Genomic DNA, 27,465 nt, shown 5'->3' on the forward strand with positions numbered 1-27,465 from the left:
TTTTTGGAATTTCTTCCTGACGTTTCGCTAGCGCGAGTGGCTAGCTTCTTCAGACAAACTCTGTTTGTCTGCAGACTAGGCCAAACAGACAAGTCAGCTGTGGCAGAACACGCACTGAGTGAAGGAGACCACAGAATTTTGTTTGAGAACACAGAATTAATTGCCCCCAACCAGGGATACCATAGCCGACTGGTACGGGAGGCAATAGAGATCCACAAACACAAGGATAATTCTAACAGAAAAGAAGAAGCGGTGAACCTCAATCAAATATGGGACCCCATTTTAAGGAATTCGAGAATAACGAACAGGACAACAGGCAGCAAGATTGTTAATGTTCCAGGTTCAAGTGCAGGTACGAATACAGGTACAAATGCAGGTACTAATACAACTCATTACCTGACAAGGCATAAATACGCTTTACGAAGCCTAAAAGGTAGTCATCGGACAACAAGCCATGATGGTTAAACCTCTGAAGAAGCTAGCCACTCACGCCAGCGAAACGTCAGGAAGAAATTCTAAAAATCCACGGCTTTCAAACTCGAAAAGCAATAACACTGAAAACCTCAGCCGTGAAAGTCTAAACCATTTTGTCAAATATATTAATGATAATAATTTACTAATGGACTACCAATCAGGTTTTAGATCAAATCATTCTTGTGAGACTGTTTTGCAACAAAGTGGAAATCTTTGATAGACGAAAATAAATTTATAGTTGCAGTGTTCTTGGACTTTAAAAGAGCTTTCGAAACCAAGGTGAATGATGTAGTCTCCAATAAAAAGAAATATAACCACCGGCGTTCCCCAGGGCAGTGTCCTAGGACCCTTGCTATTCATTCTTTATTTGAATGATATCAATTTTGTTCAAGACCGTGAGTTCATTAATTTGTTTGCTGATGATACTCTCGTAGCTATTAACAATCTGAATCTGGATGAGGCCATAGAGAAAATGAACAAATGTTTTGAAATTATCAATAATTTTTTGAATATTAATAAGCTCAAATTATTTACTCTCAAAACCAAGGCCATGATAGTAACTTCAAAATACAAATATAGCCAAATCAATGTAAATAACATAAATATATCAATATATAATGAAAACATTGAAATAGTGCAAGAAATGAAATATCTTGGTTTCAAAATAGATAACTTTATCACTTTCAAAAGCTATTTCAGCTACGTTCATAGCAAAATAAGTAAAAATATATTCTATTTTTCACGAATACCCCAACAATTATCTTCCTCTACATCTATAACGGTCTATAAAACTATAATCCAACCTCACTTTGAATATTTTCCATGTTCATATTCGTTACTAGATTCTAACAGTATCGCTGCATTACAAAAAATGCAAAAAAGAGCAATGCGAATCATTATCAAATGCAAGAAGTCAACTCCTATTGATACAATTTTAGTTGTACTGAACTGGCATCAATTAAAAACCCGATTATATTATGTTTCAATGATTTTTATTTATAAAATGTTGAAAGGACAGTTACCTTCATATTATAATCAATTTATCAAATTCACAATTACTAGACCAGAGGAAGTTCAAACTTTCATGTAAATAGAACCAATTACAAAAAAAACATGCATTCTTTGTTTCACAAAGGATTGATTCAATATAATAATCTACCCATTCGTAAAAAGGATAGTGCAACACTGAGTTCATTCAAATTTCTGGGGTTCATCAATGAAAAATAACCTTCATCTTGTATATGTATTATTGTTTCACAAACTATTGTATTTAGTAACAGCAGTTGTTCATTCATTTAATCAAATAATTATGTAATAGTTATTATTAAAATTTTTGTATATTAGGATTTCTATTTCAAATGAAGATTATATGAGCATAAAAGTTGCATTGATGACCCGTCCCAGATGAGATGTACGGCAGTTCGCAACAGCGTTGTCTGATATGAAATTAATAATGCCACGCTCTTGTGCTTTGATATATTCTAGAGTAGAATATAAATATATCTTCCAGTACAATGATAATACATTGAAATAAAAATAAGAAGTTCACCTAGATAAATATATACGACATTTCCAGGAATTAGCAGAACTGGCGATGGGTACCTACAAACACATCGGCCGCTTGCGCTCCGCAAGACTAGTCGGAAGAGAAGTGGCCTCCTTCTACATGCTGCTGGGAGAAACGCAAAAATCCGCCGCCTTCCTCAGCGACCTTTTAAAAACGTTCGAACAAGATGGCTGGCATGAACTGGTAGCCCAGACCCAAATCGAACTAGCCGAGTGTTACAAAAAGGCGCACGATGTCAAAAAATTCGTCGGAGCCAGCGTCCACGTCTGCGCCGCCCCCGAAATAGACACGTTAATTCGCTGGACGTACTTTGACGACATGCGAAAGTATCTCGACTCGCTCGACGAGCCCCTCACAGTGCCTCTAGGTGATATTATTAAAATAATGAGCGTCAACGTTAAAAATGAAGGCGTTGTGATGCAGGATAGCGCTATAGAAGTGGAACTCATCATCGAATCGAACTTCCCCAGGGAGGTATGCATTTAACATCAAGTTTCTTTACTTACTTACTTATTCTTTATTGTTGAAGATAAGCCCTTTTGAATTAAGTTTTGAGAAATATGTGTGAATAGTATAGATAGATAGGTATTTATTAATATTATACAATGTTTATCATACAACAAAAAGAAAATACATATAACTATAATAATGAATATTCAGTAAACTACTACTACTACTGTACACCAGAGTTTCGAGATGGAGTAAAGTTATTTGAAAAAAACCTGTAAAAGTTTTAGACATTAGCATCAGGATTTTCAAATTATCTTCCAATATACAGGGCACTCATTAGAAGCGTGGCATATGAAAGTTAGGTTTTTTAAATGAAATTACATATTTCACATTTTATATTTGGATTACATCAAAACATAACTATGGGAAATATAAAATTGAATTGGTATATACCAAGTGTTTCAGAAGTTATTCCAAAAATAATGTCTCAGTATAGCATTTCTATTCAACCTTCCCCATTCTCAATCAAAACTCAAATAGTCTCTTTTGTTAAAATTAATCAATACACTTTATTGTATGATTTTCACTATAAAGGTTTTTACAAAAACCATGACACATGTTTCGCTATACAATAGCATTCTCAGGCACAAATTCAAACTAAAAGTAACTTCTAAATTACAACCATATTATACTCTAACCTATTAGATACTCGTTTGCCTAATTTCTAAAGAAGGTCAGGTATGAATTTATTAACTATATCATAAATTTCTCAAAAGTACCAAACTATTTTTACCTGGAAATGAACAGATATTCAATAATGGGGAACTATCCAATTCAGTTTGATCGTTCATATGATATTGAGAGTTTTTGAATTTTTTCATTTCCATACTCTCCAACAGGTTAAGTTTCAAGCCTTTCCTCTGAAAATGGAGGGGCTTGTATGGTTGAACTCATGTCCTTCTGTAATCAAGTGAGTGGCATATGTGAAATTTATCTTTCCATTCTGGAAACTATATTTGTGTTTCATTATGCAGGCTCTGAACGTTCTTCCAGTTTGACCTATATAAAACATAGGACATGACCCACATGATAATTTATACACTCCCGGTTTTTCTGAAATTGGACTTTTATTTTCGTTATTCTTAATGTGCATGACTAAGTTGTTGTTGGTTTTTAAAGCAATATTTACACCTTTGCTGTACAGAAAATCTGAAATATTTGTAGTGGGTTGGCCTATAATTTTTTTCCACTTCTCTTCGCATTGGGTAAACTTCTTTCATAGCTTGACTGTATAACTTTTTTGATAATAAAGAATGTATTAGACTACTTTCATAATCATTGTTGGCTATTTGTTTTATTATGTTCAGTTCTTTATTGAAATTCGCCTCTGACAAGGGCAAATTTATCAGTCTGTGGATCATACTGTTGAAAGCTGCTACTTTGTGCTGATACGGGTGGGTGGACAAATTATGAATGATAATATCTGTATGTGCCGGTTTTCAATGAATTGAAAAATCATGTTTGTTGTTAACTTTTGTTATTGTCAAGTCCAACAAATTTATAGAGTCGTTCTTTTCCAACTCCATTGTGAATGTGATAGAAGGGTGGAGAGAATTGATGAAATTCAAAAAGTCAGTCAACTGTCTGTTTGTTCCTGTAAAACATACCAGGATATCATACACATATCTATACCAATACATGAAACTTCTTACCAGTGGTTACTGGACTAAGTGGGTCTGGATGGATTTTCATCAAGTATCGGCCAATTCTATTCAATATTTTGTTAAAAAGAATAATTCAAATATGAAGTTTTTCATTATTGAAGAATATTTTGACCAAAAATTTTTTATTATTTGAATTAAAACTCAAAAACGATTTTTCTTCTTTGTGTTTTTTAAATGAAACAGCCTATATTATATTTTTCATTTGATATATCTAAAAATATGAAGTTGCATGAGTATACACTTAGCTGTTTGACTTGATTATACCATAAAGATCGCAAAACAAATTTTGAATACAGTTTTATTGACAGTAATCTCGCTTTGAATGAATAAGTCAGTCATTACTAATACTTCAAGATACTGCTTTTGTCCTCGCAGTCAACACATATATATCACTGAAGACAAAATAAATTGGTTAAGACTTTCGCTGCCGAGATTTTCATTGTTACAATCTTCATTCGGGTTTGAAGGCCGTCATGGTTTGGAATTGTATCCTAATGTTTTGCCAGCACGAGTGGCTGGCTTCTTCAGAGGTTTATTCTGAACCATCAAGACAGTAAGGTTTTCATTTTGAATGACTCATTCAACTTTCTGGATATATGTTTCTGATTCAAGGATAACGATATCAGTTTTCGTGAAAACAAGATCATATTTTCTTATTTTTTGTTGTATAGTTTTTATTATGCCTGTTTCTCTGCGGTTTGATAAAAACAATGGATGGTTCTGAATTCCTTCATTGATTTTATATGCCCCTATATCTCTATTATCTGTCTATTTCAATGCAATAGCTGTATCCGTTATCAAAGTATCTAAAATGTTTTTATTAATTATTGTTGGTGTATATTTCGGCCCTTTGGACATTGTTGAAATTTCCTCTTTGTTAAACTCTACTTTGGTCAAGTTAATGATTCTTTCGCTGAATTGGATATCTGGTTTGACTGATTCGTTATATATGATATGTTGTTATTTCTGTATTAGTTCCTAAGTTTTTAAAGTTGAGTTTGGTACTTCCGGTATATAAAATCACTAATTATAGACCTAACTTGGTCATAAAAAAATGTCAAATTCTATCTGGGTGGGGTTTATAAGTACTCTGCACTATGAACTTACTCACAAAATAAGCTATGGAACTGTACACAAGCTGGCAACGCCGCTTGATCGAGTTAAGTGATGGCTGGCCAGACTAGAACGATGTGACAGCGACGGGACTATTCTAGAAAAGAGAAGACGCGAGGAGGTGACAGTTATACGGGAAAGTTCTAGGAGGCGTATTTACAATTATATAAGCATGTACAGTTACATTCAGATATAAGTTGTACCAGGTGTTGTTATTGGACGGACCTAGGATAGTTAATCGTAACATTATTTATCAACTTGTAACGTACAAGTGCGCGATTAACGTTAGTGTTAGTGTTATGGTGGCTAAAAAGCAGAAATTAAACGTTGGGTTCTTTCAAAGTTCTTGGACAAGTAATTATGTTTTTGTACAGTAAAGAGATCGAGCCATATGTGCATTAAGTCGGGAAAGCTTAGTATTCCACACATCTAGTGTTAAACGCCATTTTCAAACAAGACATGAATTGGGGTTTACGGATAATGCTGATAGAACGAAAACAATCCAAAGAGCAGTTGCTCAGTATACAAAGCAGGCAATATTACTTACAAAAATTAGTCAAGGGAAAGATCAACCGAACACAGTTTTAAAATTATACAATCTTTGGCAGAAAAGGGAAAACCTTTTACTAATAGGAAAGTTACGAAGCAAACGTTTCTGAGAAGTGCGGATGTACTGTTTGATGATTTTCCTAATAAACAAGCAATACTGGTCCGGATTAATGATATACCAGCATCAGCGCGGACTATTGAGAGGCGAGTTACTGAAATGGCAAAAAATGTACGGAAACAACAGATCAACGTCATTAAACATAATATCGTATTTAGTATTCCGTTGGATGAAAGTGTCGACGTTAATGACATTTCCTGGTCGGCAATCATTGCGCGGTACTTTGACAATAACCGTGTATATGAAGAACTGATATGTCTGCTTCCATTGGAAGGAGCAACAAGAGGCGAAGATACATTTTCAGAATTCGTTAAACATTTTCAGAAACTGGGACTAGACTTGACGAAGATTTTTTACGTAACTACAGATGGAGCACCTTCTATAATCGAGACACATAGGGGATTTGTATCACTTTTTGCTGCTCGCATTGGTCGACCAATTTTGAAATTCCATTGCATCATTCATCAAGAAACTTTATGCACGCAGATCTCGAGCGGAAGCTTAAAATCCGTGATTGATACCGTTGTTAAAGTTGTCATCTATATTGCTGGTCGTTCTTCAATAACTCGCAGACAATTCAAGTCATTTTTACAAGAATTGGAAAGTGCATATTTAGATATTCCATTACACAGCAATATACAGTAAAGTGCTTTCTAGATTTGTGGAATGTTTTACTGCAAAATAAATCAAGTCTTTTCTGAACTATATAATAAAGAATGCATTTGTAAGTTAATGTTCTTAACTTAACTTAACTTAATTACAAATAATCTCGGCGAACTAAACCTTAAGTTGCAAGGATCAGGTCAAACTGTTCTATATTTGTATGATTCCTGGAAGTCTTTAAAAATGAAAATAGATGTATTCATTCGCGATATTACCTCCCATACATATAGAATACTTTCCAAATCTAAAAACATATTTACCCAACTATAATAATTGTGATAATGCTGCATTTAACGAGGAAATGTTATACTACATGACTTCACTGAAAGAAGAATAAGCTGAAAGAGGTCAATATATTGATAAACATGGTCACAACATTATAATTTTTTATAATGGCACTTTGACTTTGTTCAATATTGCACATGGGCACCTCTTAGTTAAAAGGTTTTGACCCTGCAGTCTAACACATAAAAAAGGAAACAAATTACCTGTTGGAAAAATTATAAATGATGGAGGATTAATCGTAACAAGGACTTACTTTTAAGTAAATTTCTTAAACCAAAGCAATTCTTTATCAAAAGGTTAGGTTAGGTTGACTGGGGCAATAGCTTTGTTGTTTCATTTTTCATTACTTTGTCATCTTATTATATTTCTCCAACATAAACTGTAAGAGTTTTCTGGGAAAATAAAAGTTATTATCATTATTATATTTTGACTTTGAGGTCGTCTGCACGGATGTGATTATTTCGCTGGAAGCGGACGGCGGCAAAAAAAACACCGCCGAAAGGTACTGTTCAGGCCAGCTGCTCACCAACAAGGACATGAGGTCGCAAGATCCCGCTTTGCAGAGGCTAAGGATCAAGAAGAACCTTGACATCAAGCAGGATAAACAGCTGGCATCAGCAGGGATTGCGTCCAAGTTTACAGAACTGAAGAGGAAGGACAGTTCGCCCGCAGCGCCAGTCCAGGCAGATTTTGGATACTGCTTGAATGCCTTTAATCTGGTAAGTTTCTAATACTACATCATTGAACACATGGAGTGTTCTAGGATAATTCCCATTTTTGAACATTTGGGCAGTTAACTTGAGTGTTTTATTCTAATCATTCTGATATGTAACCCCCAGTAACTGATGAAGTTACGGTGTAATGAAACGTGTTTGAAATAAAATTTATTGAGAAAATTCTATATTTATCATTAAGAGTGTTATTAATTTTCATGAAATAACACGTCAGAATTTCATAACACTATGTGAATGTTGGTTTAATCCTAACTGTGAAAATTTTGATTTTCACTAACCCATGCTAGGATTCTCATATTGAAAGAAAAGACCTCGTTAGCCTTCAGTGTGCTTTACTTACTTTTCATTTTTATTAGGAACTTTGTATAATATACTACCGACTCATCCTGGCACACATGTCAAATATAATGGGCTTGTTTCATTATTTTTGGTTTATAGTTCACTTGATAGAAATTTCAAATTGAAAAACAGTGCACTTTGTTTCAGCTCTCTAAGTACCGTAGTTTTCCCGTAATTAATTATTAATAATCGTAAAATTTACGAAGCCTATAATTATCAATTCAATTATGGAAGTGTATATAAACCCGTTAACGTTTCAATTAATGAAAAATTTTCCACATGGAATAAAATGTACACAAAAAATCATGTTTGGAAATAAGTTCTATATCTAAAATCAGTACACAAAGTCGAAAGATCACAAAATATTTACCTAAACTATGATTTTATGCATTATTTAATAATATACAGTTATGAAAATCAAAAAATATAGCAAACTGGCGTACTTTGCACTCATAGATTCTCACTTACGTTACGGAATACCGGTTTGGGAAGCATGCAGTCCAACTTTATTAAAAAATCTACTAATTTTACGAAAAGAGCAATAAGGTATATAGGAAACCTTAAACCAAAAGACTCCTGTAGAACCTTTTCAAAAAACATAATATTCTAACGGTAACTGTATTATTTATACTGGAATCTGGGTGTTTAATAAATAAGCATATATTAAATTTTGCTGCATCCTCTTCCCATTATAACATCCGAAACTGCAGACACTCTGAAATTCACTGTGCCAACTAACAACATTACCAGAGACTCCATATTTTATAACGGTGGAAAAATGTACAATCATTTGCCTATGGACATAAGATCTGCCAATATAAATGACTTCCAATTTAGGAAGTTAGTCAAACAATTTCTATCTGATAGACCCTATTATACTTTGGAAGAATATTTTAAGGATAGCTTTTAACTGACTTAAGTTGTTACTTTTTATGTCTACTCTTTTATAAACTTGACTTTTACTCTTTTATATATACATATCTTTTATATCCTCCATTTTAACATAGTTTGTACCCATGAACCATTTATATTTTTATTTTAATTTCAGTTGGTATGTATTGCCTTTTTTTAAGTATGTACTACCCAAGCTTCGTCTACAAGATTATGTCTTATGATACTTAAGCATATTATTATTATTATTACACTATTGTCAAATTCTCACAACAAAACTAACTGTAACATGTGTTTCAGCATACAATAGCTTCCACAATTGTGTTCATACTAACTGTTAGTTGTTGTTTTTGTTTTTTTCCTTCAGAATTCTACCTATTTTATCTGTTTTCTCCCCCAATATAAGGCAAGATGACTTTAGTTGTTTGTTTTTTTCTGTTTTTTTTTTTCATTGTTTTCTTTCTTTCTTTCTTCGGTGTGTTGCTTTGTGATTTCATGATTTTAATATCCATTCTACTGAAGAACGTTTTGTATATCTTCCACTAGAAACAAATTATATCTAGAGAACATGATGTAGAAAATAATAATTCAATCAAAAACATAAAAACCACATTTCTCCATTTTGAACCAAATTCAAGTAAAATACAACTTTTAGAGATGGCTGAAATAGAGATATTGATAATCTTAGCAAAATTAATTAATCTATCAAAACCCTGAATACTTCTTGTAATATTAAAAGAATGGCAAATCAGCACAAAGTCATTAATGCACCCAATTTCAAAAAAACTCTTCTCACTCTCCATTCATGACACAAAATTGCCATTCCCATGTTAACTTCCTTCGAAAGCCAGTGTTGTTGTTTGGGTCACAATTGTGCCCCAAAGTGAATTTGTACTAATGCAAATAGTGCTAGGGCTGTTTTTTCGTTAACCAGCTGTCGCACCCCTACGAACGACAACCCTCAGAAGTCGAAACTTGTGCGAGCTAAGGATTAACGAGGTCTTACCTTTTAACGTGTGATTCCTAACACGGGTTGAACGATAGCAAGTGAAAATCTATCGTTCAGACTGGGGCTTGAACCACCGACTAACATGGCAGTCAATTCGAGTAAGTGAACAAAGCACCCACGTCGAACCGACCGCCCGTATATTCAATGATAATCATCCAGGAAGAAATATACGACACAACTACGTTTCGGAATTCGGAACAAATTTATGGAAACTGGATCTGTTAACAATAAAAAACATAACCGGTCAGGAGTTATCAACGATGAAGCTATTTGTACTGCAGTTTTAAGGCATATTGGACTAATAGAAAATTCGAAATCTCTTATCGAAATCTCTTATCAACAGGAATCAGTTGTACAAATGTTTTCAGCATCCTACATAAGTACAAATTTCATCCATATAAGATTAGACTAGTTCATGAATTGAACGAAGATGATTTTGATAGATGTATTGAGGTTTGTGAAAGTCTCACTGAACGGATCAACTTGCATCAGAATTTCTTGTATAAAATTTGTTTTTTGGATGAATGTACGTTTAGTTTGAATGGAGAGGTAAATTGGCAAAATTTTCGATATTGGAGTGATACGAATTCTCATTTATACCGTCAAGTTCATACCCAACGACCTCAAAAACTGAATGTTTGGGCAGGAATTTTTTGTGACCACATCATAGGGCATTTTTTTATCGATGATAATTTGATTAGTGATAAATATTTGGATATGCTGGAGAACCGAATAATAAAGTGCATCAATAGGACAAGTGAGAAGGATATGAATTTATTCGAAAACGAAATAGTTTTTCAGCAGTGTGGTGCATCTCCTCATTATGCAGCTACAATGCGACATTATGACAACCTTCTGCATTTGTCTGGCCATGATTTCTCCCTTCGTGCGGCAAACCAACATGATCTTGAGATTCGAGAGTAGAGAGGGCATCATTCCACCAAGGACTCTAATAATCAGAACATCCATCTTAACAAAGTGATCTGGATGGAGTCTGCAGAGTTCGAAGAGAAATTTTCAACATTTTATTCGTTTCTCTTTTTTTTTTTAACTATATTTGTCTCATCCGAAACTGAAAATTTCAAGGCGAATATCGTCTTGCTTTGATGATCTAGAAAGACTACGTCATGCTCATTAGCTTGTATGAGCCTGAGGGTGGGGAATGAATAGTTCCAATAAATTCGGCACTTCTCATTCTTCATAACGGATTATTATTATAATTATTATTATTTGGTTCAGCAGTTCGCTTTGTTCTGCATTTCATTCACAATTTGACTGATGATTCAAATTTCATTTAGCTTCTCAAATTGTAGCATATTTTGCCCATCATGTATATACTATTTTTTTATTGTTTTTAATGTTGAGTATTTCGCTAAAAACATTTCTTTGTGAATTTTATAAAGCATAAAAATGTTTTTACAAATTTTGTTGTTTCTTTCTTACTCAAATGAGTACTGGCCCTTAAATTTAATCTTGATATATTTCGTTTCGCAGCCCTTAGTGATAACCCCAGGACTAAACATGATAAGACTGAAAAGGCAAGCGAATCGCCTAGGAAAATTCTGCTTGGGACAAGTAGCTGTACACCTGAAAAATCTCCATCTCGTTTCGACATCACTCATACCTAGGTTAACGTTCGAAGTGAAAGAAGAGCCCCCCTCGTTGAAACTTTACAAAAAGGCGGCACCTCTGCTGTCTGGCATGGAACAAACTATGAATTTAATTCTCACCATAGGAAGTTATACTATCGATTCAGTAAGTACATTTTCAAAATTATTTTTTTATTGTGTCAATTTTCTTCGATTGCAGCACTCGACGATAAAACTCCTCGCTTCGCCGGGCCTGCTTCTCCAGGTCGCCCCTGATTTCCCTCTGGTTGGCTCTCTGGAAATCGAGGTGGGAGAAAACTTTCCCTTCACCAGTACAAGGCGTCACCTGAGGGTAGCGGCGGACATGCTGTCGAGAGACCACCAGGTCACCATCCACGTCCCATGGACTTCAAAACCGATCTTAGTGGTGCTCAGTTTTTCGCCGCCGCTCACCGCCATCTGGAAGTTGTACACAGTGCTGCAGAGGAAGTTCGTGCAGATCAATGTGACGGGTCAGAGCGAAAGAGATTTGTACACTGAACAGGCGAAATTAAATGTTGGAGATGTAGAGATAGCAGAAAGGAATTGCGCATCTAGTCAAGTAAGTTATTTTTTTTAATTACAGGTATGTGACGTTTCTGTGTACTATAAAATAATAAAATCAATAAATTGATTGAAATTATACACAACTGCACATTTAATATGATAGTTCGTTGGAAAACTAGTTGATCCCTGTACCGAATTCTCCGTTGTTTTTTCTCTCTGCGCAAAAAGGGTATCTATCTTTGTTTAATTTATTTCTATGCAAAACATACATGGGGTGATTGTTAAATCACCCCTTAAAATCGCGCCCCCCTGAACATCTCTCTTCCAGTACGTGCTATGAAAAATCGATCAGACTGGTCTTGGCTACAACGAAGTGGGAAATAAGCAGTAGCAGCAGAAGTGATGAAAGTATGTCAACTTCATAGCAGGGAAATTTTCAGCCAAGAAAATATATCGATAAAAAAAGGTTTAAATATAACCGTTGCGATAAGACTCATTCTTCTAGTACACATGCCAGTATAAAAATTATATTTGCAATTCTTGTCAGTAAATTTTTTTTAAGTTATGTAGTTGAAGAAAACTTCTCTTAAGATCGTGATTCTCATGTTTTTGTAATATTCACTCATACCTTTTGAATGACAAACCTTTGTCTTGAAATCTCATTACAGGGAAGAATGTTGAAATTTGAACTGAACAGTGAGTATTATTCCAGCCAGAGTATACACTTTTTTTTTAAACTATCCTTTGCTAAAAAACAGTATTTTGCTTATTAATTTTTCGGGGCACAAAAGCAATCCTTCAGGCAAAGTAATTCTTGAGGTAGAATTTCAAGGAAAAATTTGGAATTTTTTGATTGTTGTTTTGTTGTTGAGATCAATTACAAAAGTTTACATTATGTTGATCAGTTGAGTAAAGAATTTTCCAAAGTTTTTTCAAATGAAATAGGAGAATTTAATAAATGTCATAGTACCATAACCTTAAACCAGGAGTAGTGTCAAAATTTTATAAATCAAGACCTTTATCTTTTGCTGTTGAAGAAAAGTTACATAAATTAGTCAAAGGAGGTATTAACACCCCAGCTGAATTTTCTGAAAGGTGACACCCAATCGTACCCATTCTTAAAAGAGATTGTGGTATAATAATTTGCTGCGATTATAAAATAACTGTAAAGCCATTCATACTTCCTGAAAAATTTCCCCTACCAAAGGTGGACGACCTGTTTGTAAAATTGCGGGGCGGAAAACAGTTTACTGAATTTGATTTGTCAATTGCTTATAACCAGGTTATTCTTGATGAATCATCTCGCACGTTGACTACAATTTCAACACATAAGGAGTTGTTTATTTACAACTGCTTCCCTAATGCTGTAATAGTATCGGGTCCATCTCAATTTCAAGGAAAAATGGAACAATTATTTACCGGTTTTTCCGGAGCATGTGTATTCTTAGATGATATCCTAATTACAGAAAAAACAAAGAGTGAACATATCCAAAATCTTTGAAAAGTTTTGACATGTTGACAAGATTGTGGTCTTACTCTATAATTTTTTTCAGATTCGGTATCTATTTTGGGTTTCATCATTGATGAATTTCGACTACATAAGTGTCCAGAAAAATTAAATTCCATTTAAAAAATGCCAGAACCAGGACCGTTTGATCCCAAATTAGCATTAATTTAACCGTTAATAGTTCCGATTATGGTTTAGGAGCAGTTATTTCTCATATCAATGCAAATGGTATAGAGCAACCCATTAGTATGTCATTTGGTGTAAAAAAATCACAATAATTTGCACGATAGGAAATTCACACAAAAATAGATAACAAGGCCCTTGTCTCAATTTTTTGTGCAAAAAAGGCATACCACTCATGGTAGCCAATATATTACATAAATATCCACATTTTCTTAGTGGTTTCGATTTTGACATTCAGTATGTCAATACCAAAAATGATATTGCTAATTTTTTAAGTAGAGTACCCATTGCAGAAAATGCTGATAAAGACGAAAGTGTGAATAAAGTATATGGGAATTATCTATTGAAGGAATCAGACATTCCGTTTACATTTGAGAATATAGATGAGGACACAAAACGGGATTATCCACTTTCAGGTGTTTGAATATACACGTTACAGAGTGGCCGCAAACCGCAAAAATATTAGAATGCTTTGAAACAATATTTTTTCAGGTGTAACGAGATTAGCGGTGAAGAAAAAGTGTTATTATGGGGACACAGAGGCACCTTTACAAGGGTGGCCAGTGACAGATAGAATTTGGTCTCGAATTCATATTAATTTCTCAAAATTGTCCAAAAATTTTTTTTAAGGACAAAACACAATCACTACAGAAGAATCCTTAAGGCGCTCTCAGAGCGGTGCCTTTGCGAAAGTAGCGATTCACATTGCATTTGAATCGCTGGATATTAAATCTATTGGGAAAAACGTTCTCAGGAAGTTTATTCCACATAAACGCAGTTCTCCAGATGAAAGAGTTCTTAAACAGTGAAATTCGAGGTGTACTGAGTTGAACCTAAAAATGATGAGCAGTCCTTCGAGTATTTCTGTACCGCTTTTGGTGGAATCAAATATGCCAAGTCACTTGAACACCTCCCGTGAAAGTATCTATAGAATAATTATTCTCTAATTGTGTTGGACCATTATCAAAATAGATTGAAGTTCTGTCACTGACCTCAGTCACCTCTGTAATAATTTAACTTTTCAATGAAACAAATAATTTCGTGGTTGTGACTTGACTGGCTTTATTCAGCATACAATTCTAACCTTTCAAGTAAAAAAACACTCTAAGAAATATACTGGGAGGCTCCATCTAAATGATGGAACTCCACGACATCACAACCTCAAATATAACTATTATCGAATTGAAAGAATTAGTTGCAAAATATGGTCTTCCAAAGTTACTAGTGAGAGATAATGGCCCACAGCTGATATCTGCTGTACCACTATGCTTGGTCGAATAAAAAACCTATTTCATGCATGAATATTATTTATTTCATTTCAAATCTAATACATCATACTTATGGTCAGCTAAACATTCTCTCTACGAAAATTCAATGTCTTCATCATTTCCAAAAAACTATCGCGACAACCTATGAACCAGAAATGATAGTAAGCGTCAGGACATTGATCTACTTTTGTGAACCCATCAGTAATATCGCACTTTTTTTGAAAAAGAAAGACATTTGAAAACTTTACACGATTTTTTATTCTGCCCCAAGAACTTTCAAGAATTGAATTTACCTGATTCTCAATACTAGTTAGAGGTTTAATTTTGAAAAAAATACTAGTTCGAGAGCAAGGAAAGCGACTAGTAAACAAACAAATTAAGTGCGATAATTATAAAGTGTAAATGAAGATATTATGGCATAAGTTACATGTGGATGTTATATTATTCTGTGTGCAGTGTTTTTTCTGTCTCCCTTTTCTATTTTAAAATCACTGTGTTGGATTTCACTACCTTTTATTAAATTATTTTTTAGATCTTACCATTAGTAGTAAGAATTAAATACCTTTGTATGTGTACCAGAATGTTTTGCTAGTTTTAAACTATTTTTTGCCAATTATACTTGTGATTGTGTCCAACATATTTTTGCATAGAGAAGATATAACCAGGATTGAAAAATGCAATAAATACATGAATAAATTATTTCTCACATTTTATATTTTTTTCAAGTTGTTTCTTCATTCCAGGTTATTTGCAACGGTTCAAGTTACGCTTACATTTGGGAATTAATTGTAACCCCTGACATGGAGTCTGTAATAAAAGCCGAATTTTCTCTGTCCTATAACTTAGATGACCAAATTGGTGACAATAAACTTTATCAATATTTTTTTGATATCGTTGATTACCAGGTGAGTTTTAAAGAACTTGATACAAATTTAAAATCTTCATATTTTTCAATTACATCATCAAAAATCTGATTCAGGTTCGTATATTTTGATCTTCATTCATTCATTCACCATATAATAATAATGATGATAAATAATAAGCTTTGTTTGTCAAAAGAATTACTCTTATTGACAAAGCAAGGTCAATGATACACAGAGCTTTCGCAATCCCTTCACATGAAAAGAATTTCCAGGATGTACTAGAAATAATTAAACAAATTACGGTAAACAAGCGGGTACCATTTTCTTTAAAAGAAAAGATAATATCAGATAAAACTCATAACACGCTCATAAGTGAATTATACTCAAATATCAGAGAACAATACGTGTGAGTACAGTACCATTAATTACTCAGGTAAACTTTCAGAAAATATTCAAAATTACTTTTCTAAATACAAAATAACGACAGCTTTCATAAGTAATAATAATTTAGTCAAAATTCTATTAAATGCAAAACCCAAACGAGATAGAATGGAAAATCGGATATATATATATATATATATATATATATATATATATATATATATATATATATATATATATATATAATTTATATATTAAATTTTATTTTATTGAATTTTATATTTTTATATTAAATATATATTAAATTTTACAAAAAGGATTTGAAGCCTTATATCTTCTATTAATTATCTGCGAGCGTTTTCGACAATTGGTAGTACTGTCGTCTTCTAGGCACTCCTCAAACTGAACTTGTCATCCCGTCGTCTGCCTCTTTATACGGTCAGAGCGTCTCAACTCAGGTATTTAAGGTAATTTAGGTAAATTTGCCTGTATTTGTACTGCATCAGGTACTCTTCTTTGTGTTAGATCTTCTCTATGAATGTGTATGGTTTTGTTTAATATATTGAATGTGAGGTCTTGTGTTTTGATTTGTACTTGTTCCTCGGAGTTTTATGTTCTCTGGTGGGGGGAAATTATGTTTGTTTTGTATGGCGTGTGTTGCGAGGTTTGATTTATATACTATTGGATTTATGTATGCCTTTTTGTGCTCATTGTACTTTTGGATTAGTTTTTTCTTGGTTTGGCCGATATAGAATTTGTTGCAGTCCAAGCATTGTATACTGTATATTCCGTTTTGGTCTTTGTCATCTTCTTTTTCATAGTTGTTTATTTTTTGTGTTATCTTCGTGTTCGGCTTGTATGTGATGTTGATGTTCAGTGGTTTGAAGATGTTTGTTATTTTTTTGGTTTGGTGTCCTACGTACGTTAATGCTGTCCATCGTTGTGTTGTTTTGTGTGTTGAGGTGGCTTGATCCTTGTTTTGTATTTTTTGTTTGATTCTGTTTTCTAGTTTATCTATTGTCTTTTGGGTGTATTCGTTTTCGTTCGCTATTTGGTATATGACTTTCCGTTCTTTGTTTCGGGCTACATTGCTGAGTATTAACCTTAACATTCTATATATATGAATGCGTTATAGGCAGCCATTTTGTGTAATGGTGGATGGTTTGAACTTGCGGGTATGGTGGAGCTTGTTTGTGTAGGTTTCCTGTATATTGCCATTTGAAATTGTCTTTTGTTGTGGTTATATCCTATGGTTATGTCCAAGTAGTTAAGTTTTGAGTTGTGTTCTTCCTTAATGCTGAACCATAGTTTTTGATTTATTTCGTTAATTTCTTTTTTTATTTGTTCTATTCTTATTCCATTGTTTTGTGATATGTACAGTCCATCGTCAACGTATCTGAACCATTCTCCTTTTTCATCATGTGTTTTTATTATTGTTAAGATTTTCTCATCTATGGTTTGCAGGTATATTTCGGATATAATGCTAGATAGTGGGGATTCCATCGCTAGTCCATCTGTTTGTTTATAAAATTTCCCTTCAGATTCGAAATAATTTTGATTGAGTATTGTATTTAGACTGTGTTCCATTTGGTTAATGTAGGTTTTGTCTATGTTTTGGTGTTTTAGTTTCTCAGATATGATGTTTATACTTTCGTTGACTGGTATGTTGGAGTACATGTTTTTTATGTCGAACGAGAACAGTTTGGTGAATCTCTACGACAAATGTCAGCCCGAACACTAGAAGATGACAGTACTACCAACTGTTGAAAGCGCTCGCAGATAATTAATAGAAGATATAAGGCTTCAAATCCTTTCTGTAAAATTTAATATTGAAATACTGAAAATAAAGGAAAATTAGTTGCACCATTCAAAAATATATATATATTTACCATATATACCATATATATATATATATATATATATATATATATATATATATATATATATATGTATACCATATATATATATGGTAACCAAGTGTTGCCCATCCTTACACTTGGCTGCACCATACTGATGATGGGCCAAAAGCCCGAAACACGTGTCTATGGTTTGACACAAGAAAGTGGCAAACCATAACTTTCATATCAATAACTTTCATATCAATAACTTTCATATCATATATATATATATATATATATATATATATATATATATATATATATATATATATATATATATATATATATATATATATATATATATCCTCCATACTGTATTGAGAAAGCAATTTTCACTCTTCAATTCGCGTGAATAATAAATAAAAATTACATATTTGTAGTTGAATCATAAAAAGATAGGACAAAAAATGATTATCTCCTGAAACTTTAAAAGGGTCAGTGGTTTTTTAAAACTGATGATGTGTCAGTTCAACTAATATTGTACAATTACAAGCATGAGAAAATAAATATCTCCAAATGAAAATATCGAAATATTCATCAGGTTTCATACATGCAGTCGAGCCGCGTTGAAAAAATCGAATCACAGGCAATATAATGTTTGGGTCGGATCTTTCCTGCACTGATGAGAGGTAATACTTCGAAACCCAGTTTGTAGGTGATCCACTCGAATAATTTCAGCATTGTTCTGCTGCTAGCAGCCATTCACCAGAAACTATGGTTTAGGTAGTCAGGAGAAATGACTATTTCGAGGTTTTATTTCGAAATATTTATTTTCTTATACGTGAGTACTTCTCCTTTTGATCTCTGTTAGATTACAACGAGAGGGCATGTGCCCTCTTTGTCCCACGCTCTTATAACGCTTGAAGTAGATCAAGTCAGATAATCCCTCTCCTTATCTCAAAATTCCACAATATTTCAAAAATTCAATAACCAACCATTTCCAAATTGAGATTCTCATTGAAGTTGGTATATTCTTTGTTTGTTTTTGAAAATCTATATTATTCGTATAGAAATTTTATATCTATCTATCTTTGTACATATTCAGACCCTCTACATCCTGGACAGCGCCGTCGAACCAGCGAAGGGAAGCGAGTTCTGCCGAGTTGGCATCGTCTGTCGGCTGAACCTCACCATCGAAAATACTGGTCAACTTTGTCATGCGAACGACGACGTAAAATCGGTGATGTACGAAGTGCTCGCCGAACAGAGTGTTTGGGCAGTGTGCGGTAGAACTGCGGGCGTGGTCTCTTTCGATTCCGACAAGACGCAAACGGTCGTTTTGGATGTGATGCCGCTGACTAGTGGACACTTACCCTTACCGTTAGTTAGGATATCCAAGTACATTCCTGCAGAGAGTGGGACGCCAGGTGAGATGAGTTTGATTGATTTGGTGGTTTGTTTGATAGATATTCTTGTATTATTGTTGAATGCTGAATATATTGCTGAATATTTTTTTAATGTAGATCCTGGATTACTGAATAACTAATCAACGACCTCGACCTAATTTCTATTTAGAAAATGCATAAATTTGTATTTTTGATTCTTTTTCAGTCACATCTTCAGATGTTTGTGGAAACTCTTATAATTTGCATAGGGTTCTTTTTGTTCAATCTATCCTCTCAAGTAGTGGGGAAATAGGAGAGATGTGAGTGTTCAGTAATCAGCTCACCTCCTTAACCAATTTATAAGTTTTAATTAATCATAATTAATCAAATTCGCAGAGACAATTGACAACTCATTTCTAAAAAAATAGATGTCCATAGCATAAACAAGACGTCTCAAATTTCCCGAAAGGTAGTTTCCTAACTTCTATGGAATATTCAATGGAACACACTATTTAACATTTTGATATCTCATATTGGTGATATTGAAATTATTATTGTGAAAGAGGGTGATATTATTTTCTCATGAATGCGTTATTTGAGCAAATAGGTTTAGGTATCTATGCCCTAGCCACTTTTTTCCTAGAAAACACCCCTCCAGAAAGAGCACAATTCAATATTTTGCCTTTCATCAACGTTTCCGATTGAAAGATATATCTTTCAAACTAGGAATAGGAAAGTAAATCGTTATGTTCATTGGGTAAGCTCGCAGAATATTCTAAATCAACTTCCAAAACTTTTCCTTTTGGTGAATGGTCATCTATAGCAGAATAATCAAAATTTTCTATTTCATACCTGCACCATGTAAATTTGTGGTGTCTAGGTACCTAATATTGGCTTTTTTGGATATAAATTTATTTGCAACAGCTATTCTTTTACAGCATGTACTGACACCCCTCTAAAACCCTTTCTGAAGAAGTGTATCATATCAACATCTGTCAGCAGTTTTAGATTCAGTTGAGTCACTCGTAGCAAGGCATCTCAGCTCGAAGAGGGCGCTGTCAACTATTGGCAGATATACAGTTTGTATTGTTTTCAACATACTTTCGTAATGTTCTCAAAAAAATCCGCGAGTAATAACATGTTTGACTTCAGGTAAATGTCAGAGTATCCTCTCAAGGTCTGGCAGTTAAATATTCTCCACCTTTTTTTGGTTCGTTCATAATCTTTTTCGGATATGAACTCCTTGGTTAGATCGTTAAAGAATTTATTTTCAGATGGTTTCCTTTTTATTTTTCAATTGAGTCTTTGTAGATATGAGGAAATACCCCCTTTCATCTAATTGGATAAAACTCTTCATCATCTTGAAAACTTATGTTGTCAATCAATAAAACACATTGCTAAGTGAACGGCATATGTTTGGCATGGATGCCCCTAGACCAGTTCAGTTCCCCACCATATATTATTACAGGGTCAATTCCAATACTAGATTACTATAATTTCATTATGAACTTTCATCTACAATGAGATAAAAATGATGATATGAAAATACGACATTATGCTGACTTATTGTTTTTTGACCAAAACCAGCCTGATCACTCAGTGGTGTGAGCGTGGAAACACAAAAGAAATGATATATAAAAAAAAGGGCGTCACCCGTTTAATACGGTTTTGTTTCGTCAAAAAACCTTACCTAAACAGGAAAGAAATATAATCGACAATTATAAATAACAACCGACCATAATCAACAATTAATGTCCAATAAAAAAATTGATTTACTTGATATCATTTGTCCAGTACATGTTGTAAACTCTGTGGATATTTGCATTAATCTCACGACATATCGTTCATATATCAATCTCCAAATATAGCTATAATCGACTCACAAAATGAAACTCTTATTATTATAACATAAGAAAATATGGTCTCATATATTCATGTGATAATAAAATTTATATAATTAATGAATAGCCGGCAGTGGTATTCTTGGTTTTTGCAGTATCGTAGCAGCAATCCCAGCGGCAGAAGTTATAGATAAACAATGGAGAAATACTCGCTTACCGGACGTATCCTTCTCGTAATATTGTAAAAAAAAAGGGAAAATAGTCTTCACCAATACCGATCCTACAACAAAATTTCATATCTTAGCTCGGTAGGACTTGAAAGTGGGTTTCTGTTCCACCCAGGCAATCTATTGTGGCGCAATAATTCGAAAGTGATTTGTGGCGCATTCAAGGAAATGAAAAATCCAAAACTGGAACCCTAAAAATTGTACCATTTGAATCATAGCATACAACACATCAAGGGAGGCAAAAGATTAGTTATTTTCATTATTTGTTTTTGCCTTACTTCAATATTAGAGGGTTCATTTACTCTATGGTAGATTCCAAAAGAAAATGATGAGACAAGAATGTTTCCTCCAGTAGAGTTCAGTCCACAAAGCCATAAAAATCAGTAAATTTCAGGATTAGTATCAATTGGAGCATCTAACTAATTCCTATATGATGAGTTATATCTGCAATTATCCTCAATTCGATAAAACTTTATAACAATACCCAGTCGCTGATCTCTTGAATACACTAAATTACTGACTGAGTGTCCTATTTTTACCGTGCACCAAGAATTCCAAAATTCGTGGGAAGAGTGGTAAGTCAATATTTGCTCGAAGGATTTGAGATGAGAGACAACACTTTATCGTTTCTCTGCCTTTGTTGAATTCACGCCTTTCATTCAAAAGAATAGGGTAGGCGTAGCGCGGACATAGATTGTATTCGATAGATCGCACGGAGACTAATGAATAATATACAGGGAGATTTATAATTATATTGTTGAAGGGAAAATTATTGAATGGTTATTTTATTAACTTCAGTTACCAACGTGAGGAAATAAGTTGCTTATTATTAGGAATTTAATTATAATAAGACTACTGGGAAAATGGACTGTAACAATATCACAAAAAAATCATTCAGTTTCTTGTGCTGCGGTGAAAAAAAAATCTAAATAAAGGATTTCTAGTTAATATGGCACACTTTCTAATCTGGGCTCTTTCACAAAGATGACAATTATTGTTTGTTGAATTATGGAAGAAAACTGGTATAGACTTTGAAGTCTTCTAGTTCAAGTTACAGATGGAATGGGCAAATCCGCGAAATCGACCAATAAAATAGCAATACTCCCTTTATTTTCCCCTCACCTTCATCGAAGAATGGTTTATCACATATGTGATGAGAATATGCAAGGTCATATTCGGCTTGTTTTTGATTGATAAGAGGGAGCATCTGCTTGTCATATTTGAAGTGGATTTTATGAGCTGTTTTATCCAATTCTTTCAAACTTTTCCACTACATCAGGTCCTTCTTAAGAAAGACATTACAAGGACTTATCGTCAAAATGACCCATTAGATAAAATATGAGTGTAGCTGGTGTTCATAGAGTTTTTCGGTGAAAAATGGATCATAAGGTTATCTGTGATTTATAGGTTTTAATATACTCTCAAAACCAACATAAATTAATAACGAACGAAACTTGAATCTGTTTCTCACAAATAATAAATTTAAAAATGTTTTCTGGTATTGACTAGTAGTAACAACATACTGGTAATTAATTTAATGATGCTCATTATGCAAGGTAATAGTTCGGCTACATGGATCAGTTATCAGTCATGTAGTAAATAACAATAAGAAAATTAAAAAAATACTAGTAATTAATTTAATGACACTCATTATGCAAGGTAATAATTCGTCCAGATGCACATAAAAACATTAACCTAGTTGTAAGAGCTAGTATTAGTCATCTCCTCCGCTAACTTGGTTAGCGACGAGTTAGAGAAAAGTGTTTTCAATAGACTGATAGATTAATTAAAGAGGGTTCAGTGAGCTGATCACTGAATACAGCTCTCATATCTCTCGCATTTCCACACTATCTCCTAAATTTTTTGGATATGCTCTTGTTCCACTTCAGTTTATTTCTAAGTTTTTCTTGATGATGCTGAATCCAATATAAGGAAATATTGAGCGAATGAACTGATAAATTGTAATATTTGTGTGAGCAAGTGCTTGCAAACGTGATTCTCATGCCATTTCCCAAATGAAAAATTTAGTGCAGTTGAAAGTTCTCCCTTTTGAAATTTCATCACTTCAAAATCTGACGCTAAGTATAAGTATTCTGTCTTCATGGAAATTTGAAATTCTGTGTGCCTTCGTAAGATCAACGTCTCAAGCAACAAATAAAATCTGTATAAATCCTTTCCTTTTGAAAAATGGTTTTTGTGGTTCGTACCGATAATTCACTCCATTTGATATTTTATAATACTAAGAAGATATTTTGTGTTTTCTCAATTGAGCTTGTACAATCATTGGGTATTATTTTTTATGTATATTCAATATTTCATGATCGATTTATTCTTTTCTGCTGTTGTTTTGCTGCTGTTTGTTTTATTCATAAAATTTGGATAAATTTCATTTATATTTTTTTTATGAGTTTCTACGATTAGTCAAATTCAAACTTGATAGAACTACAGTTCCTAATTTACATTTTTTGTTCCAGAAAGTTCAAAAAAGGGAGATACTCATCCACGCTTAGAGCCTTTTAGCCCAGGACAAGTATACAATAAGAGCAAAGGGAAACAATTGCACGTAATCGCAAGTACGAGCGAAGGTTAACGATAACCAAAAATACATTTTTGTCATACTCATAGAGGGCAGAATTTACGACAAGCTAGATAGGACTCGTTTTCGAAGCCATTTTTTCTTCTTTCAGTTGCGACTGATTCAGTGCCAATATTGCTGAAAATGCCTTTTTTGATTAGTTTTATTTTTTTATATCATCACACCACGTTCAGAAAAAGTTGAAGCTCAATTAAAAAATAGATTACGCTGCAGATTTAAGGATTATAAGTTAGGTAAAAGTTTATTTTTTGTATGTAAAACAATTTTTATCATTTTGTTGTATATGTATATTGTACTATTGGTGTAAATATTTTCTTTATTTATGAAATGATAAAAATAAAGTGTATATTTATTATTTGTTATACAACAGCTCTTATTTACTTGTATTCAAATCATCGTGTACCCAGGATATGTTTCCAACAGAATCCAGTCTGCTAGTCAGGCAGCTGAACATTTCTGGGATATAAATAAAATGCTAATATAATATTCATATATTTAAAAGATAAAACACCGGAAAATGAAATGAGTAAAAATCCATGCACAAAAATAAAGCATAATTAATATACATATATAATAGATCTCTACTAAAAATATATCATTATATACACACATTCTATCTCTATACAAGTGAGTTACTTAGCTTTTTTCATCACAAGTATTGTTCAATATCGAGCATCTTACAGTCATGTTTTGTTACTTCTTTGTATTTATATACAGGGTTAGAAATAAGCATAACAAAAACGCCATCTATGAGGAAGCCCGCCGATGAGAAATCGTTTTCCTTTCCTCCGCAGCATCCACTGCCATCATTCAAGTTGACTTTAAAATAGACCTCAATTGTCATGATCATTTCCTTCTTGTATTGTTTTTGTTGATGCCAGCCGAGTTCAAACATCAAATTCATGATCCAGACAAATACCACGGTATATCAAAACAATGCTCTTCGATTGAGTCATAAATGTAATACTTTTAGGCTCTGATTTTTGTATAGCAAACATCATCGGAAGCAATGAAGCAACGGATGAAGTGCCCTATTTGGAATTAAAAGTACTATTGAGGTGGAATAGGGCACTTCAACATTGCGACATTGCTTTTCATTTTGTTTACCGCATTTGCAGACGAAAAGTCAAATCATAAAAACCTGGAAACTATGCTCCGCAATAAGAAATATTATTTACATTGGGTACACTGGCCCTGAAAGCTTAAATTTTATGATATACAAATTTGTTTACGAAAATATTCAATTGAAACATTTTTCAGGAAGTGTTTTTATTCTGAAATTTGATAGTACATGTGTCGTGGTTAGAAATTATTTAAATCATCTCGTATAATATTCCCGTACATATATCAATTTCCAATACTATGAGCAAAATTCCCACAAATGTTCACCAAGTAATGGTAAACACCCACGAATTAGTTTTTGTTGAATGGTGGCTAAAAAATTTACATTGTATAGATTTATAGTTCTTACCACAAAGTTTAGGGATTTCAAAACAAAAACTTTGTCACAGTTTTGTCACATCTCATGGGTGAGTGAAACATTGCTTTTTAGGAGAATTTGTTGTCAAATAACTTGTTCCATTTCAGTTGAATAAAAAAATATCAAGATTTCGCAAAAACTATAAATACTGAAAATAATTGAATTTTAGACTTTTCAATGCAAAAAGATAATGCTGAATGTAACTGGCCAATACTTGATAAAAATCCATATCAAAATTTATACAGTTTGATCGGAGATTTTCACTAAGGAAGGTCCACAAAATCTCACCGTACACTGTATCGGGTTTTTTTGAAAGAGGAAACATATTTTTATTGTGAATTCTAAAATCTTGTATAATTATTAGCCATTTCATTTTTCCTGGGTCCGATTTCAACGTTTTCCCTAATATTTTGGAAATTACCGTTAAAACAGAAATTGGCCTACAATTACAACTTTTGCTGTCAATTTTAAATATTGGTGAAAATTTGGCTGCTTTCATTTTTTCAGAAAAAATCCCTCTCTCAAAAAAACGCTTTTAAAAATGAACAAGGTAAAATAATGAGAGTCATTTTAGTCCAAAATCAAGAGTAATGCAAGATTGAATTTAAATAATATGCACTCAATGAATATCTATTTCTCTTCTCTTGTGAAGAAGACAAAAATCCTTTTTTTATCTTGTACTCTCGTTATTATATATCATATAATTTAACACACACACACACACACTAGGTTTATGGTAGGAATGAAATACCAAAATATATGTAATAACAATAATGGGTACAGTGGCAGTATCCTTCAACCAGATAATTTTCTCATGAAAATTCATCTAATTGATAGCCACGATACTCTGTAAGTGACTTGGGGGATTATTCTGCTATTGACTGGAATATTTTTCAAAATTAAACATGACAACCTATTATATGTATTATGTTACTAATACAAGGGGAGTTGAGTAGAAGAAAGGAGACATCTAATTCTAGGATAACCCAAAGAGAAAATCCATGCGATAATACTCTCAGTGGATTGACTGTGTCCAAAAACGGTACTAAATTCTGTTATGAATGGTTAATGAACATCCAATGATATTTAACAAATCTATAAAGTGTGTCACATAATATAAACTTCTAAACAACCTATGTTTGACAAAGAAGTAACCAACACCAATAGCACATCATCACAATGCTTTGAAATGCTCGGATGAATAATAAGACTTGTGACTATAAATCAGCGTTCACTCTTTCTCTCGACAATCAACAAAAAAAAAACATAAATTACAACATAGCTCAAAAAGTCAATTTAAAAATATAGAAGATGTTGTGCCTATAATGTACATACTTTATATACACTTAAAATTACTGTGACAAAATGAACGCTGGAACTGTACCCGTTCTGTCACAGAGTCAACAATAAAAATAACTGTTAAAGCTTTCGACAATTTTCAGCATAAACTTTTAGTAATTCTGTACAGGACATTATCACAAGTATCTGGTTAATCCAGATTCATAATCAATTCATACATAATTTTCAAACATATTAAAACAAAAATGAATTTGAATATGTGATTACTTTTTTCGTTGAATTTTCCTGAGTAACCATGAACTCTCAGATCTTTGAACACAATTGAGAAATGATTGAAACAACTCTCCTTTGGTTACTTCATTTAGTCCAATTTGCTTGTGAATGAATATTTCCTGGTTGCTTTTTCAATTTTCTCAATGTCTAATGAGGACAAACGTTAGAATGTTACATGACAAAAATATCCCTAAATATCTCACTAAAACACTAATGTCAAAATGTTGAATAGTTACTTCACCAATGTCAAATCAGTGGAGTATTTCCCAAACC

The 27,465-nt window shown here is 33.2% G+C and overlaps 1 protein-coding gene across 1 annotated transcript in view; it reads left to right on the forward strand.

Annotated features, from left to right (window-relative positions):
• SIDL (SIDL trafficking protein particle complex subunit 10) overlaps positions 1-26,929 on the forward strand; it is a 34,325-nt gene extending 7,396 nt beyond the window's left edge. Inside the window, exons 8-14 of the mRNA XM_074186135.1 lie at positions 2,051-2,515; positions 7,381-7,662; positions 11,411-11,671; positions 11,726-12,106; positions 15,753-15,914; positions 19,197-19,518; positions 24,019-26,929. Coding sequence (XP_074042236.1) covers positions 2,051-2,515; positions 7,381-7,662; positions 11,411-11,671; positions 11,726-12,106; positions 15,753-15,914; positions 19,197-19,518; positions 24,019-24,134 — 1,989 coding nt within the window. The 3' untranslated portion in view covers positions 24,135-26,929. The remainder of the gene's footprint in view (positions 1-2,050; positions 2,516-7,380; positions 7,663-11,410; positions 11,672-11,725; positions 12,107-15,752; positions 15,915-19,196; positions 19,519-24,018) is intronic.
• Positions 26,930-27,465: the final 536 nt, after the last annotated feature.

The sequence above is a fragment of the Leptinotarsa decemlineata genome, unplaced genomic scaffold (assembly GCF_025532065.1).
Source record: "Leptinotarsa decemlineata unplaced genomic scaffold, Ldec_3_MD MMD2_tig00078422_RagTag_RagTag, whole genome shotgun sequence".
In the NCBI taxonomy this organism is placed as follows: domain Eukaryota; kingdom Metazoa; phylum Arthropoda; class Insecta; order Coleoptera; family Chrysomelidae; genus Leptinotarsa; species Leptinotarsa decemlineata.